Source organism: Lolium rigidum, chromosome 3 (assembly GCF_022539505.1).
Source record: "Lolium rigidum isolate FL_2022 chromosome 3, APGP_CSIRO_Lrig_0.1, whole genome shotgun sequence".
Classification (NCBI taxonomy): domain Eukaryota; kingdom Viridiplantae; phylum Streptophyta; class Magnoliopsida; order Poales; family Poaceae; genus Lolium; species Lolium rigidum.
Window position 1 is genome coordinate 69,453,134 of NC_061510.1, and position 17,397 is coordinate 69,470,530.

The 17,397-nt window shown below is 49.1% G+C and overlaps 2 protein-coding genes across 2 annotated transcripts; both read right to left on the minus strand.

Annotated features, from left to right (window-relative positions):
* Positions 1 to 269: 269 nt before the first annotated feature.
* On the minus strand, positions 270 to 5,190 carry LOC124694991 (pre-mRNA-processing factor 39-2-like). The gene is made up of 6 exons (XM_047227905.1): positions 4,990 to 5,190; positions 2,880 to 3,109; positions 2,106 to 2,273; positions 1,497 to 1,827; positions 436 to 660; positions 270 to 281 (listed from the first exon to the last, which is right to left on the minus strand). The coding sequence occupies exons 1-6, from the start codon at positions 5,188 to 5,190 to the stop codon at positions 270 to 272; spliced, it is 1,167 nt and encodes a 388-aa protein (XP_047083861.1).
* Positions 5,191 to 6,564: 1,374 nt separating this feature from the next.
* On the minus strand, positions 6,565 to 9,472 carry LOC124694992 (disease resistance protein RGA5-like). Its single transcript, XM_047227906.1, has 2 exons — positions 9,414 to 9,472; positions 6,565 to 7,609 (listed from the first exon to the last, which is right to left on the minus strand). Exons 1-2 carry the CDS (start codon positions 9,470 to 9,472, stop codon positions 6,565 to 6,567), a joined length of 1,104 nt encoding a protein of 367 aa, XP_047083862.1.
* Positions 9,473 to 17,397: the final 7,925 nt, after the last annotated feature.

Genomic DNA, 17,397 nt, shown 5'->3' on the forward strand with positions numbered 1-17,397 from the left:
CGTCTACTCTGCGCCAGCTGTTTCTTCTCACTGGTACGTTTCCCCTATTGCCTTCTCGGTGGTACGTTTCCCCTATTGCCTTCTCGGTGATTTTTCTCGCGCTAGTGGCCATGAGATTGGAGCGGGTTGTGTGATCGCGAATTCGTTCGTCCATATGCTGCATCGATAGCTCTTCTTGGTTTCTTCTTGATAGCCTGATAGGGTTTTAAAAACAACAATGCATCCTAACACAGGAAGCAACATGCATGTTCCCTGTCTGGATAAAAAATCTATGCATAAGCCTGAAAAGCAACACAGCTTTAGATGAGCAGACAACATGCATCAAATTAATGCATCCTAACTCAGGTTCCGGGCGCACGGCCACGGAGGCCAACCATCGAGCATATTGCATGCGCTTTGCTGTCGGCATGTTGCCATCACCCCCACTGAGGAAACCACGGTGCCTTTCAGCTGCGGCGGGTTAGGTCTGCTGCCTGTCCTCATGTCGCTGTAGGGCCAAACGGAAGAACTTTCCTCCGATGAGGCGTACTCCACCATATCCGACCACCGGTGCGACCGCGAGCAAGCAGGCGGGGCCATGGAGGAGGCCGGCTGGGAAGCGGAGGAGAGGGAGGTGCCGGGAAGCTCAGCACCGGCGAGGCCCAGTGGATGCCACTCCGCCTGCACATAAATTCTAAATAAATCCCAAAATTAGTGAGTTAAGTAGGCAGCTTAAATTGAAGTGTCTCCACAAGTTGATTAATGCGGTAATCAATCAACTTAGCAGTTGCATGATGCATAGTCAAAAAGCGAAGGGGTCAAAAAGCAGTTGCATGATGCATAATCAAGATAGCTGTGCCAATTTTCATGTTCTGGTTTGTCAAGAGGCCTGACGTGAAAGTGGCGTTTGCTCCGGTACAACCCCCTCTCCTAAACTCAAAGCAAACTTAAATACAAGAACGGCTGAGATCGCTTGATACCCCTTCGTTTAATATTAAACGGGTATACGAAGCCCTGTACAAAACCCATATGATCTAACTAAATTGTATGCCGCATACGTATGTACATAATTATGTATGTACGTAGATTATTGGTGGCGATTCGTCGGCGGGAGGAGCAACAAGGTGGTGATGGGCAGCCACGAGGCACTGTGAGGCGAAGCTGGACGAGGCGAGTCTCGGCAATGTCTCGTAGGTCCGTACCGGTATGGTTGGAGCGGCGTGCAGGCTAGACGGCGGCGTGACGGCGCGACGAACGGCCGGATAGTTCCGCCCGGACAGTCCGGTGCAATTCGGCCGGACTGTCCATCGCGTTGGGATCGAGACTAACCGGACTGTCTTGCGGTGCTTGCGTTGGACTGTCTTGCGGCGCCGGACTGTCTTGTGGTGTTCGCGCCGGACTGTCTTGCGGCGCCGGACTGTCTTGCAGTGCTCGCCGGACTGTCTTGCGGCAACTGTATGCCTATACGTAGGAATACTGAGTTTTGGATTTGGGCTTGGACATGGGCCTAATAATACCGGTTGGGTTTTGTTGAGTTTGGGGAGGGGGTTGTACCGGAGCAAGCCTCCGTGAAAGTATGGTCTTCTAATAGCTTGCTCAAAAACAATAATCTTTGATTCATACTCTTTAGCCTTCTTATACATCTCTTCTCTAACAGAAACATATTTTGCCTTGTCCTCTGCTTCTGTTGAACATGAAATTTCAGGTTCGGCAGTTTTATCTACATCATTCTGATGTGCCTCTCCATCAAGGGCCCAAGCACTGTTCTCAACAGTAAGACCATACATGGAAGTTTCCTCAGCAGTAAGTATTTCTGATAGGTTCCGTGTCGTGGTCAACTCCTTCAAGCTGAGCAAAATAACGTAAAAATTAGAATCACAAGATTTTACATATTTACTTTCTGTACTATTGCTGTTTATGTGCTCAGTAAAAATTGCAAAATTAGAATCCTAGATGGATTAAGAAATACTATGCCGATGGATGTATTTGTTATATTCTTAATCCACTAACCAGTGAATAAGATTAACTAGTAGCACTTAGAATAGTAATGGTAGTGTACACTAAAAGGTGACAATCTGAAAACATACTTGAATACTAAAATATACAAACAATGCCAATGAACTCACCAATTAAAGTACCGATCAAGCTGTTGTACAGGATGTTCTAGTATTCTTGTATATATCACAGCCAGATGACTCCATGCCTGAAGTGATTCTTCATACTTGATGTACTCATCCCACAAAGTATTGGAACGAAAATCTGATCCAACATAGGCCAGACCCCGCTCAAACAGTCTGGAAAAACAAACAATTAGTTAAGCTAGTGATACAAACATTACTAGAAAATTCAAGAAACGGTCAGTGAATGATTGTCTTGCAGGATCAAACAGTGGTAGCTACATTAGATCCAAAGAGGGACACATTTTTCTTGATAGACATGTTCTAACTTGCGTACTTTTTTATCACACAACATGTTTATCTCAAAACGAACCAATTAGCTCATGCATTATTAAATGCGTTAGTAAGAAAACACCTACAGAGATTGCAGCTGTCTTGGATCCAAGAAGGCCAAACAAATAGAGCATTTTATGCAGAAAGAAATAGTCATTGCAACTGTGAGACATGCGTGAAGTCCAATAACACGCTACCACGTAGGCACATACAGATTTAAACACATGTGGCCTACACTACAAAATGGACTTGAAGATACACAGTACTAAGATATTATACAGCATTTTATCAGGCCTTCCTGTAAGGTGCTGAGATATTATAAAAAAAACTTATCATTAGGCACTCCAGTAATACAGATAACCTAATAAAGCAATCATTAAAAATAAAGTGGACACAAACTAAACCTGCAAAAGTTAAAAAAACATGAAAATAGTCAGTGTATGTATATACCTTCTGATGATATCTGGGTCGTCGTGTGTCGAAATTGCAAACAGACAATAGTTAACCCAAATGTCCACTGAATAAGTAACTGCAAGAACTGCCCGTTCATAAACCTCTATAACTTTACTGACACCATCAAGATGGCCTTCGTGATCTGCGTATTTCTTCCAATACCCAAAGCATAGAGGGAACTCCGCAAGGAATGCCTCATACACTTTGCGTATTTTCAGAATATTGCCCTGAGCAGGAATATACAGAAATATTGCATTAGCTGAAAGTAATTATCAATTTATCATAAAAAATTACATTCTATTTATTGCTTAACATAGATTAAATTTATATTTAGTACACTTAGTCACTTACCGAAACACAAAAATCAAAGATTGACAGACTACGGTAATACAATGATAAGCTTCAAGAAGACTACCAAAACCTTCGATACAGCTACAGGGAACAAGGCTTATGAAATCTACTAGCAAGCATATACTGAGATCCAACATTAAGAGGAGAAAATATATACCATACAGCCCTTTTTGGCTGCTAATTCATATGCTAATAGAAACAATGAAGCAAGTGACTATCCATGGCATAACAAAGATTCACATAACTTTGTGGTCTTCTAATTATATATGAACGGGAGCGAGAGGCGGGATTAACGCGTGGGAGAAGTAGGCATGTGGATCTGCGGCGAGCAAGTGGCACGCACCGGCGAGTCGGCGGGGAGCGGCGGCGCGAGGTTGAGGACGGGGAGCGCCGGCGAGCGGGGTCGGGGGTTGGAGAGGGTTCAGGCAAGTTTCAATGTGGCAAGGATAGATATCTGCCATCAAGAATCGTGCTGGAGGATAATGGCTCGCTTCTTCTGGAACCATGCTCTTTGGGCCACATCCATAGCAGTCGAACCCTTGTAGGACTCCTACTAAGCCCCCACTTTGGAGCATTCTTCACTCCCCTCCAACAATAGACCATGTGATAGGGAGTGGTGTCTTGAACATGGGAGAATATGCTTCCTTCATTTTGAAATGCATTTTAAACATATTTTGAAATTTCAAAAAAAATGAAACAAAAAAGTCCGCACATACATCTTCACGTGATACATGCTTAAAAGTCATTTCAAAAAAAAATCGATTTGTCATCTGACGCGTGTAAAAAAGACAAAATTCAGTGCTGAGAATAAGGCTCATCACAAGATAAATTTTCTCTTTTTTACATAGATCATAAAAAAAATTGTTTCTTCATGAAACTTGGTGAACTCGCATATATTATGGAGATGTACATGTAGATTTTTTTGTAAAAAAAATTTAACACTTGCAACTATAACTTTTTGTAGAGGGAGCATATGAATGGGGATGAATTGAATTTCCGCATGTGATAACCCTTTTTCCAAATTGCCTTAAAGACGTCCAAGGCATGAGGCACCTACAAATATGCTATGCCGTAGATGATTTCAGTATGCAAAGCCATGTACGATGCCGGATGGGGAAGAAAAGGCCGATGCCTTACCACATCGGCAACGCGGAGGCCGCTCACGGGGCATGACATGGCGTTATCGATCGTTGCGCAAAACTTGTTAGTCTTCTGTTGGATGTACGACCACGCCTCTCTTGGGGTGATAGTTGGCCACGTTCACTATGAATGTGGATGGGAGTAAGTAGTCGGTGCTCATGAAAATCTTGGGTGAACTTCTTCCAATACGCATTGCACTTTTGGTTGGCACCGCATATAGGATCTCGGCTAGTTTCCAGCCAAACTCGGCACAGCACGAGGTCCTCCTTGGCAGCCGATAGTCATTTGGCTCACCCCTTCTTCTTCCCATCGCCGGCGGCCTCGACCTCGATCTAGCCCTTCTCGAAGCCAAAGCCCCCCTCGTCGCCCATGCCATCATCAAACATGGTTGTATCTTGGTACACTGGTTGGCGCAATTGGGAAAACAATGGCGCCTCGTCGACATCGTACCCTTGTGTTTGTTCCTCGATCCCGGGCCGTCATCCGGGATGAATCCGCTGCCATTGAGCATGACCTGCATATGTACTCTCGTCGTCCTCCGCAAAGTACGCCTCCGGATCATTGGTCATCACAGGGGAATGTCAAATCACAATCAAAACGCAGGGCGCGATCATACCTCGTCGGCAGGCGTTGTGAGGGTCGGCGGCATTTTGACGAACGGGTTGATGGACACAGGAATGTTCTCCGACAGGATGGCCCTGGACTTCCGGGTACACCCTGGCCCCAAATCTGCGCACGTCGGCGACCGATTGAGGTCAAGCTCAGTAGACGGGACCTTCGACAACGAGAGGTGGGAGAGAGGTTGTTGGACATGCATGACCGGGTAAGGCAAAGACGGTGGAAAATGTGATGGTCATCGATGCAGAGGTAGTTGTGCAGCATGGGAACTTAAGAGCTTGTCGACGAGGCATGGACATGGCCTCGGAGCGCGTCCCGTTTCAGTATGAGGACGGCTTCAGCGATGGCCCAAGATGGGCGTTGGCTTTGGTCTGGATCTCCAATGTCATATGAGCAGCCACCCTTGCTACGGCATCGACAGCAAGCTGGGCTTCTCTCGCCTTCACGATGGGTGCGTCGTTCAGCGTGTTTCTTGGTTTGGACCGCCCTCTCCTCCATCGGCATCTCTTTCTTTGGCACCCCAGCCTTCTGCTTGCGCCTGGCGGCACAATTTCCGGCCGGGGGTGTAGCAGCAGGTGCCGGAGCTGGGGCGGCAGGGTCGATGTCCATGGCGGCGACAACATCCATCACAAGGTGGGTAGGGTTTTTGGCGCCGGCCAATTTCGTGTATTGGGTGGCGGGTGAAGAAATGGCTTCTGTGACACTGGCAGGCGGACCATATAGGTAGCGGAGGGGGACCACCGGCAATTCGAACATAATTTTAGGCCAGGTTTGCGTTGAGACGGACAAACCGGTCGCTTTGCGTTTGGTCCGTTTGCGTCGGGGCTGTCGCTGGAGATTCACTTAGCCGAACAAGTAATGGAGAGATGGAGCAAGCCACAGAGTTCAAAATTAAGCAATATTTGGAACCAACATCTTTTCTACTGAGCGCTCATGAGCATGTGGTCACCACTGCAGTATGTAATAAGAATTACTTGCGAAATTTTGAATAATATAATTATCTGGCAAAATGTATGAACGGTGAACGAATTAGTAGCAAAATTTCACACGTATTGATTGTCCAAACCAGCTAGAGAAAGTCAGTGAAGGCATTGATCCATCAAACCAGCTAATGATTCCTTCAAGCATCACATCTCACAAAAATCTTGGACGAACATAACAACAGTTCAACCCTGAAGAATAATCTGCTAGCTATATATTATGTGTGCGCAGCCCACTATTCGCTGACTTTTCAAATACTTGTAGGATTAGCTCATGTCACAGTCCCAAAACGGTGTCGGATTGAACGTCTGGGATACCTTCGCTTCGTGTCACGTTTGAGACGTGTTTCTCCCGGCCGCGCCCCCTAAACGCATCCTCCAATTTTTTTTACATTAAAATAACTTTCTTTTTGTTTTTGTTGCATTTTCATTTAAATAGATAGGTGGAACATTACACAAATTAATACATAGTTTGGACCATGGTTGAAATATTGCAAAATGAGGAAATCTAACTAGTATCGGCCTCACGGGTTTCGTGTGTTCGTTGCCAGGAAAGAATACTCTCAGTCACTCAAACTGAAAAATCTAGCTGGCTATGAGAGTGCCCTGTTGTTGTTCTTCGATGCACAAGAAGAACATACAGAAACATACACTAGTGGCTTCAGTTGATCGGCGGCCATCTTCGCTGCAAAATCATTTTGGCTGGTCATCTCGCCTAGGCCCTCGATATTCTCCACAGAGTTCAACCCAATATCAAAACTCCATAGAGTTCGCACAAGTCTCAATCTGCCAATGCCGTTGGGGAGAACTGTACCTCCTTGAACCAGGAGATGCAACAGCAGAGGCAAACTAACAATATCAGATGGAAAATTGGTGGGGACGGTTTTTGGTCCTGGTACTGATACTGGTAGATCAAGTGTCTCCAATTGTTGTAGCTCACCAATTTGGCTAGGTAGCTCAATCCTCGTATTGCTAATCACCTGTAAGTGTCTCAATAGAAACAACCTAGATATACCAGTGAGATCTAGCATATCATTTCTGCCGTAGCCGATATCTAGATGTAGAACTCGGACATATTTCAGTAGCATCAAAGATTGGCAAGAAAACCCTCCAAAAGCATAGACTGATCGAACTTTTGATAATGACCCATTGACCACTGCTGATGTCACTCTGCACTCTTCACCAAAGCACTGGAGTGAAGCTCTCAGGATATTTCTGTGCATCCATAACACAACTTCCGGGTCATTCAGCACAGAAATAAAATTTTCTTCTTCAATCTTGGATCTGATGAGATCTAGCATTATGTCATGTACTCTGCAGCTCCTCAACTCTCCATTGATGTCAGTAACCACAGGCTGGATCATGCTCCTATTAATAAGCTCATTGAAGTAGCTTATTGCAACATCCTCTGCATCTAGCCCAGGGGTTGGACACACGAAACCTTCGGCTATCCATTGCCTCAACAAATCAACCCTGTGTATCTCGTGGTCATCTGGATACATGGCAAGATAGAGCAAACATGTCTTAAGATGGTTAGGAAGGTTTCTGAAGCTAAGGTCCAAAATTTGTCTCATCTGATCAAGAGTCGGATTTCCATCAAATATGAATCCGAGTAGTGGCGGAGCTTGGTGGAAGTTGCTGGGGGGGCAAAATGAAATTCATGAGTTCATGGGGGGGGGGGGGGGGCAAAATACACAAAAATCCATAATTTAGGCTCTTTAGTGCATGTGCAAATCATGGGGGGGGGGGGGCGATGGCCCCCCCTGACATGCACTAAGCTCCGCCACTGAATCTGAGAGACTTCCTTACATACTCAAATGTTGTCTTTGGTTGATCAGCTAGAAGGCTCGATATACACTGGGCAGGAACCTGATGATAGCAAGTGCCAGACCACCACATTTTCTGAGAATATCTTTTGAAATATCTTCTAATTCAGCTGGGCAGGAACCTTCTGAACCAAATATTCTGCTAAAAACATTCTTCTTGAATCATGCTCATTAAGAGATTTCATCTCATAAACACATCCTCTGCTTTTGGAGCAACAAGCAGCAGCAATGGAATAAATCCTTGTAGTTGTTAGCACTCTACTGCCATGATTATTTTCTGGAAAAGCATATTTAATTATATCCCATGCCCGCTTATCCCATAAATCATCAATCATAATAAAGTACCTGCAAATCACACCACATCGAGAACACATAAATGTTAGTTAGTAGTGAGATCTTATAACCTTGGGAAATTATAGTCCTACTACCTAAATCACAAATTCCATGTGTACATATCTATACCATACACCATGATAGCACATACTATTTAATTAGATCTATGTAAATTACATTTTACACATCATAATAGCCTTCGAATCTTTGAATCTTTCCTGATAAGTAGATATGAATATGAATACAAGAAGTCAAAGTCGTTTTGCAATATATGCAATAACTTCCATTTCCTTGTTCTCCTCATTTCATCAACTAAGTTTAACTAGAAAGTAAACTAAGATAGTACGTTCTCTCACCCGGATAGTGAAACATTTGTCTGTGGGTCTAAGAGCAACTGATGTAGCCCGACCTACGGTCTTTCGCTTCATCATGTGCGTCAACGTCAAGAACCACACTCAAGGCCGAGGTCACTGAGGCATGGAAGAGAAGAAGGAAGAAGAGCGTCTGAGGTTGCCTAGGAGAGAAGACGCCAGCCACAAGTCAATTCGGGCCAAGGCCCATGTACCCCTTTGTTTCCCTAAACTACCACTCCTAGTGGCTCACTATATATAGGCTCCCGCCTCCACCTTCATTAGGTTAGAGTTGATGAACTAGAATTTGGCTCATGCCTCCACCATCCCTTTGGGATTAGGGAAACCCCTCCTTAGATTACCCAAATCTATTGTACAAGGCACTCCTTATATGATTAGTCTCTCACACTTGTGATTCTACCACGGTCTCTCACTCGTGTGATTCCACCGATCGTATCACCGATCTTCCTCTCGGGGATTCTACCGCGTGTCTCTCCCTTGAGAGATTCTATCGGGATAGTGGTTCGGGCTATCGGGAGTAAACCGGAATTGTATCGGGTTGGTGTGTGTATGCGTGTGTTCATCGTGTTCATCGCCGTGTTCTTCGTGTTCTTCCTCTCCCCCGGCTTTCCCTCGGTCAATTCGTGAGATCGGGCAACCCACGTGGCCTTAGGCCGCATCATATGGTATCAGAGCAAAGGTTGCCACGAATTTGACCTTCAATTCCACCGATTTTCGTCCAAAAAATTTCCCAAAAAATTGCCCCAAAAAAATAGCTCGAAATTTGATCTCCGAAATTGTTGCGTTTTTTGTGGTTTTGATCCAGAGATTTGGTGTTATTTGTGCTGATCTATCATTCCCCCATATTTTCTTTGATCAATTCCATCAATTTCGCTCGAATCTGAGGAGTTTCCGTCCGTTTCCGTGAAGAACAGTGAGGAAAAGCTGGAGCTGTTCTTGGCCGAGTTGGTCAACGCACGCAGCAGCGCCATCTCGCGCAAGGCCCCGCTCGTCCTACCACGGCCGGCCACCAAATCGAGACGCCGTCCCGCCCACCTCCACTCCGCTCGCCGCTCCACCCTGCCGCTGCTCCCACTGGCCCGCCCACGCGCCGCATCTTCCCAGGCCATCAACACGCGCAGGCCAACCTCGCCACAACGCGCCGCCCGAGCCTCTCCCCGCTTGCTTGCTCGCGCCGCCGGCCGCTCCTGCTCGCCTCCGCACGGCCCTCGCCCTGAAGTCACGCCGCGCGCCTCCCTGCTCGCTCAATCGAGCTCGCCCAGCCAGGCCCGCATCCATCCCGTCGCTGCTCACGCCCGCCTGACCACCCGTCCACGCCTCGCCCAGGCCCCGCGCCCACCGCCTTGCTCGCTCGCGCGCCAAGCCTGCCCCGCCTGCCGAGCCGCTCGCCGCCAGGCCACCAGCTCCTCTCCTTGCCGCGCGCCCTTGGCCCCGCTCGCCCTGGCCAGTCTCGCCGCCAGCCTCGCTCAGGCCCCCGTGCCCTCAATTCCTTCTCAGCTCGACAACCAACCGGACCAAAACCGAGCGCCCGACCGGAAATATCATGTCGAAACGGGGCGGCAACCGGACCGGGGCCAAACCGGGCGCCAGACCGGACGGTCCGGCCCAGGATCCGGTCAAACCGGCCTCCTGACCGGATTTCGCAATTTTGACTCCACTTTTTGCCCCAAATTTTGATAACTTTTCGGAGCCCGTTTGACTCTAAATTTTAACAGCATCCCCCAAATACTCCACATAGCCCATTTCTAATTTTTGACGATTTTTGGAACCCAAATTTTGACCGCTCGTTTTGACCCAACTTTTCGGGCATTGACTTAATTTGCCCGGTTTCCGTTTTGGAGTGCCTTTGGTCCGTGAGAACCGCTTCCGCGCCTACATCAACACCGCGCCAACGGCATCGGCACCCGGATTCCGGCGCATCTTCGACACCATCGTCATCACCATCATCGCAAGTTCGTGTGCTTGACACCGCCTAACGTCAATAGGTATAACTTGCCTCCCCTACCCCTTGTAGCCCCTTTCTTCCTTTGCGTACCTATTCCATTGAGAGTGGCTTTCCGAGTGTTGCGAAGCATTGCACAAGTGTCACGACCGTGAGAGGGTGTGTGTGTGCGTTGTGTTGAGCAAAGCTCCGAAGCAAGCTCGGTGAGAAAAAATAGACAAAAGAAGAAAAGTGTGACATATACATAGAGAGAAATAAAGCTTCTAAGCATAGAGAAAAAAAAGTGAAAAAAAAAGAGAAAAAAAAAGAAATAGAAAAAGAAGTGTGTGTCCACCAATACAAAAGAGTGCAAAGCTTGTGCGCACTAAGAGAGAAAAGAGAAGAGTGGCATTTGTGCAAATCTTGTTGCTTCCCTCTTATGCAACCGAGCTACCGTCTCTCTTGTGTTGGCGTGACACCGAGCTTATAGTCTTCGTTAGGACCATCTTGTTACTTAGCTCACTTCCTTGGTCGCGCTAACCCCATTGTTCTCCGTTGTGTGTGTTTCCGTGTTTCCTTGACATAGATCACCACTTTTGACATTTAACTTTGGATCTTACCCACATTTGACAATAGACTTTTCCGTTGATCTTTTTCGTTTGCTATCCACCCCTTACCCACCACATATAGAGTTCTTAGCCTTTTGCGTGTGCTTTGAGTGTGTGTGTGAGTAACCCGATACATTTTGACTTTGCTCTTGACTTGAACCATTTTCCGATACTTTCTTGATAGGTGAGATACTTGTGTAGCTTTCCTTCCACCACATACATATACACTTATCCTAGTGAGCCATATACATGATGACCCCACAAGAGCAAGCCGAGATGATGTTATCACCAGAATTTGACCGAGTTAGAGGTAGGCCGCGATTGAGATGGACTTGAAGATATACGTAGAAGAAAGAACAAGAATCGGCCTGTTATGCTAAGTTGGGCTAGTGTGCCCTTGTATCTTTAATTTTAGTAGATTGCATCATAGATTAGAAGTTAGAGTTTGTCTCGTACACGGTGGGGATTATTCCCACGTTAGAAAGTCCGCTGGACTATAAATATGTATCTAGGGTTTATGGAATAAACAACAACACAACGTTCACCCCAAAAACAAACCAATCTCGGCGCATCGCCAACTCCTTCGTCTCGAGGGTTTCAATCAGATAAGCGACATGCTGCCTAGATCGCATCTTGCGATCTAGGCGGCACTAGCTCCATGTTGTTCATGCGTTGCGCGTGCTTGAAGCGTCTTTGATGGCGCGCAACGTAGTTATCATAGATGTGTTAGGGTTAGCATGGCTCTTCGTATAAACATGCTTACGTAGTGCAACCCTTGCATGTCTAGCCGCCCTCACGCCTATCTCAGGCGTGGGGGCGGCACCCTGCTTGTTCATCATCTAGTAGATCTGATCCGTTACGATTGCTCCTTGTTATACAAGGATTAGTTTAATATCTGCAATAGTTAGGCCTTACAAAGGGGGGGAGGATCCAGCGGCACGTAGGGTGGCGTTCGCAAGTCCTAAACAGGATGTTCCGCGGATCAACATCATTGTTGGTTCTTTGGCCTTGTTTAGGATCGGCTTATGGGCACCGTGCGTGGCCGCGAGGCCCAACCTGGAGTAGGATGATCCGATTATGCGGTGAAAACCCTAAATCGTCGTAGATCTCATTAGCTTTATCTTGATCAAGCAGGATCACCAAGTATTCGTGCACCCCGTACGAATCATGGGTGGATCGGCTCTTTGAGCCGATTCACGGGATAACTCGAGAGCCGATCGAGGCTCGTATTTAATGTTTACGTGTATGCCATGCGGGAACTAAGCGAGGCATCCCCATCACCTTCTCGACCGGGTATAGGTCAGGTGGCACGCCCTGCACTTCGCATCGCCGCGTGTGACCGAGAAGAGCATTGCGGGCCGTCGCTCGGAGGGGTCTCGGCCGGCCGCGGCTCTAGGCTCTTCCCGGCTCTACCGTGTTGACAGGCCGCTGCCCGCCGGTGGGTTTTGGCGATCAACACATTCTGGCACGCCCGGTGGGACCAACATCTACATCAACCACATCGCCATCTACATCTGAGATGGCGACGGACGGCACGCCAGTCACCTACGAGGAGCTGCCTGCTGAGCTCAAGAAGAAACATGACGAGATCAAGGCCACCCTCGAAGCCGACCTCATCGGCTCTTTTCAGAGAACCCGTACCCATGGCATCGGATGGAAGGGATTCTCACCACAAGGTGCACTCGATGGGATAGATCTCTCCGCCCCGTCGGAGGAACGCACCGGGGCCCTGCGGCGGGGAGATCAACTACTTGGTGGCTCACTCGCTACACCGCCACTCCGAAAATTTGGTCAACGTGTTGGAGCGTCTCGCTCTGCGCGTGATCCGGGAGATCATGAGCCACCGGTACTCGCCGTCGGGACCAGCTCTCGGGACGCACCAAGGAGAGTTGCCACTCCGGTCCCGTCCACCGCTGCCATATGCGTTGGCGGCACCACCTGAAGTGCCGGCTACACCGGCATTCGTCGTCTACAAGATCGGTGGTGACCCTAGTGACTACCGGTTCTTGGGCGAGGCGCCTAAGGAGATCCCTCAAGGATACGCGTGCACGTATGTGCCGGATTGTGGCAACCGGGCACTCTCAAACCGAGGCCACAACGTCGGGGACTCCGGGCGCGGACGGGGAGGGACGTCGGCGACGAGCTTGAGAGCGGACGTGGCTAACTAAGTACGCCACCCCGACGAAACTCCCGAGCCCAGCTCCTGCGGTTGGCTCGAGCTGGAAAAGCAAACATGGCTGGCTAAGTACGCCACCCCGGCGAATCTTCGAGTGCATCCCCTGCGGCCAGCACGGCGGATCAGATCGGTACCATGCCGAGAGACCGGTTCGGCATTATGCCGAAAAGGAGGGCAATCGGCTATTCTAAGCCGTACCCCGACGAGTACGAGATGATCCCGCTGCCACCTAAATATCGGCTCCCGACTTCTCCAAATTCGGTGGATCGGATGGCTCCAGCTCCATCGAGCACATCGGCCGATATTTGGCGCAACTAGGACCGGCTTCGGTGTCGGATCAGCTACGTGTGAGGCTCTTTTCACGGTCCCTCACGGGATCGGCTTTTGGATGGTATACCTCTTTGCCGGCAAACTCCATCCAGTCTTGGAAGCAATTGGAAGAACGAGTTCCATATGCAATATCATTCGAAGCTTCCGAGTCTAGCATTGCCGATCTAGCACAACTACGTCGAAGCGCGGAGAAACGGTGACAGAGTACATCCGGCGCTTCGGGAATCTTAGGAACCGATGTTATTCGGTTCGTATAACTGAAAAGGAAGCGATCGAGTTGGCGGTAGGCGGCCTTGCAACACGGCTCAAGGACATGGCCTCCCAAGCGGATTATCCCTCGGCGGCGCACATGGTTCGAAACTATCGGCATATGAACGAGCGCCACCCGGACTGTACCAAGACAAGTTCAAGCGTGCGATAGTCATGGTCGATACGAGAGGAAGGTGAAGTGCACGCGGGAGACCAAGAAGTAGCGGTGGCTGAATGGACTCGGGGAGGAACCCCTGTGTCCCGCAAATGGGTAAAGCCACCGGGGCCGCCCGGGGATTTGATTTTGACGTGACCAAGACCGAACAAATCTTCGACCTCCTGCTCAAGGAGAAACGAGTTGACGATTCTCGAAGGTCTCAAGTTCCCCACGGCGCAAGAGCTAAACGGAAAGCCGTATCGCAAATTCCACAACTCGCTTTCCCATGCCACCAACGACTGCGGGGTGTGGCGTCGGCACATCCAAGCGGCGATAGAGAAGGGGCGTTTAATTTTCAACCGGTACGCCATGAAGGTAGACACCCAGCCCTTCCCCGCCGTTAACATGGTAGAAGTCATCTACCACGAGAGTTGCCAGCCAGGGTCCCACGTTCGGCATCAACATGGTAGGACACGGGAACCACTCTGGCGAGAGATGGAGATGAGGGCAGCTGCTCTCATAGCAAGGATACGAGAGGAGGCCGCTCCACGCGATCGGCTCCATCATGATGGCAAGCGCTACGTTACGAGAGGGAGAAGTGGAGAACATAAGATATCAACGACCTCTCTCCGATCACCTCCTCAACAAATATGTGAGACAAGTATGACCAACGCCGACGGTCCAACTATGATGATGAAGGAGATCGTCCGGCTAGAGAAGCCGAGAAGACATCGTCGGCGAGGATCGCTATGAGGAGGAGCACGAGCGCCGTGCCACGGACACATCAAGGGAGCAAGATGACAACGCCGGACAACGGGACTGCCCTTTCTTCGGACACTTGCTGGGATTCGGGAATGAGCCGATTGCCCACAATCGGCAATTGCCCGAATGCAACAAGAAGAAGAAGGAGGCAGCCAACGTGTCCGTGTTTGAGCGCTTAGGGCCTCTCCCACCACCAAGCAAACGTGCTGAGTCACTTCGTTGGGCAGATCTTGAGGATTCCGAAGACGAAGGACTAGAAGAAGAAGAAGACAGGTGCCACCGTCCGAGGTGGTGCCCTGACGGACTCAGCCGTTCACAAAAACGCAGGGTTCAGCGGTTGCGCAGCCTGGAGGAAGCCGAAAGGTTATACCTACATACGCTAAGGAAGGCACGGCCTGATCTGGCCGCAAAGGTTCAGCGAGCCCTGGATGAAGAGGGTCGTCCACGAAGAATGGAGTGGCGTCCCAAGCAAAAGAAAGCCGATGATGAAACATCGGCTGGCACAAACATGGTGTTTGTCTTGCCGACGGAGCTTAGTTTTCCACGATTATACGATGCACTTAAGGTGGACGACAGCAGGCGCGTCAAGTCAGAGGTTGGGTTGGTTTTATCCAGCCTAACCGAGTAGCAAGATTAAACCAATGAGCAAACCGTGCGAGGCTGATCCTTGTGATCGGCCCCAAAAGTTTATGGAGGGACATTACAAAACCTTCATCGAACGAGCAACGTGGAGGCCGATTCCAGCAATCGGCCAAAATTATCCTCACCATCCATTCTGCCTGGGTTCAACATTTAATCCGACAGAGCCGATACCATCAAGCCCCTTGAAAGAATCGGCTCGGGGGGGCACCCAGGTGGATAAAACATGAGGATATTCAGTAGAAGCGTCCTGCAAATGCCCAGCAGCCTAAAATATCCTTTGATGATGGGTATTGAAGTATTGGGGCCGATACATAAGTCGGCCGTAAAAAAAAAATTCTAAATTTTTTTAAGCACAGCCGATGCAGCAGACATCGTCTTAAGGTTAAGGGTGCATGGCCATCAACTCAAGAGGTATGGAGCAGGGAGTGGGCCACGAAGAAAGACTCGATGGACCAATGCCAATGCCAAGAGCAGCATGGACGTGCAGATCAGGTTAGGAATGGATGGCCTCAGATCCACCAAAAGAAAGGAGCCGATCCGACTCGCAAGGACAAAGAAGTGGACTGAAGAAGCTCGGGGGGCAGCTCACCCTGAAGGTTCTCTGCTCTGGAGAGCCGATTTTGTTGGGAATTGGCTGGCTCTGCATTGTGATGTGAGGCCAATGGCGGCACGTTTGGCTGTTTCGCCACCTTTCTCGCCTTGACTGAGGCTCGGGGGGCAGCTTGCCACGAAAGGTCCTTTGCTATAAGGAGCCGATTTTGTTGAAATCGGCTGATTCTATGTCTCAGCTTTTGAGGGATAGTTGCTGTGGAAAGAACGGAGCAGGAGCCTGTCCCGCAGAGGTGTCATCTCCAGCCTCTGGGTTGAGTTAGCAATGGATAACCTTACGCTCAGTGACTACGGATTGGGCCTGTTCGGTTGGAAGTTTGGGGATCCGAATTTGAGCAAGGTTCGCAGGTTATTGGTGCGTTGCCATCGGCTTACTGAGCGGTGATCAAGTTAACAATTGGCCAAATCAGTGCGATAAGAAGTCGGCTAGATCAAGTTAAGAGAGATTCCTCATTAATACTGGGATCTCTTACAACAAAGAGCCGACCGCTCAAAGAAAAACAAAAGGAGAGCCGATTGCTCAAGGGACTACTGATCCTACATAGCTACTCCCCGCTAGCATCGTCGTCGGCGTCGCCATCGGCGCTACTGCCGGAGAAGTCCTCGCCGCTGCTGCCCCAGCCGGCGGCTGGAGCTTCCTCTTCCTCCTCGTCATCATCATCCTCGCTATCCGCCCAACTGCGGAAGCGCTTCGTCGGCGGAATACCCAGCAGAGGAGGAGGAATCATCTTCCTCCTCCTCCTCCTCCTCTTCTCCTTCCTCGTCATCATCGTCGTCTTCGCTGTCCGCCCACATGCGGGAGCGCTTCTTCAACGGGAACCTGGCGGAGGGGGAGGCCTTGGTCTTCTCTATTTCTCCTTCTGTCTTCCCCTTGTCAGAGGAGATGGGGTTCGCCCCGGAGTGGAGGTCGCCCTCTTTCTTGTTCTTCGGCGACGATTGGAGGGAGAGGCCTGAGGCAGAGGAGGAAGAGGAAGACATGGCTGCAGGGGAAGAGGGTTTTTTGCACTGGTGGACAGAGCAGAGCAAGGGGATGGAGTGGTGAACCGTTTGGCGCAGATAAATAAAGGGAGTGTAGTGGAAATTTAATGCTATGACGGTTCTCGAGGATGTGGTGCCGAAATTGTCAATTCGATTCAGAGGAGCCCAAGAGGCGAGGCGTAATGATGGAAGATTCTGCGGCAGTTTCTGCTCTGCCACGACATGACCCGACGAAAGAAAAGCGTAATGATTTTGGAAATATCATTTCCAAAACCAGGGGGGCATGTGTTATCACCAGAATTTGACCGAGTTAGAGGTAGGCCGCGATTGAGATGGACTTGAAGATATACGTAGAAGAAAGAACAAGAATCGGCCTGTTATGCTAAGTTGGGCTAGTGTGCCCTTGTATCTTTAATTTTAGTAGATTGCATCATAGATTAGAAGTTAGAGTTTGTCTCGTACAC

Excerpts from the sequence above, each read along its gene's own strand:
- LOC124694992 (XM_047227906.1), bottom strand. The coding sequence starts at position 9,472 with ATGGCGCTGCTGCGTGCGTTGACCAACTCGGCCAAGAACAGCTCCAGC. Across the intron at positions 7,610-9,413 it reads AGCTCCAGCTTTTCCTCACT|CAACTTCCACCAAGCTCCGC; the intron begins GTTCTTCACGGA and ends TTGCCCCCCCAG.
- LOC124694991 (XM_047227905.1), bottom strand. The coding sequence starts at position 5,190 with ATGCATGTCCAACAACCTCTCTCCCACCTCTCGTTGTCGAAGGTCCCG. Across the intron at positions 2,274-2,879 it reads GACCCAGATATCATCAGAAG|ACTGTTTGAGCGGGGTCTGG; the intron begins GTATATACATAC and ends TTGTTTTTCCAG. Across the intron at positions 1,828-2,105 it reads CTTGATCGGTACTTTAATTG|CTTGAAGGAGTTGACCACGA; the intron begins GTGAGTTCATTG and ends TATTTTGCTCAG.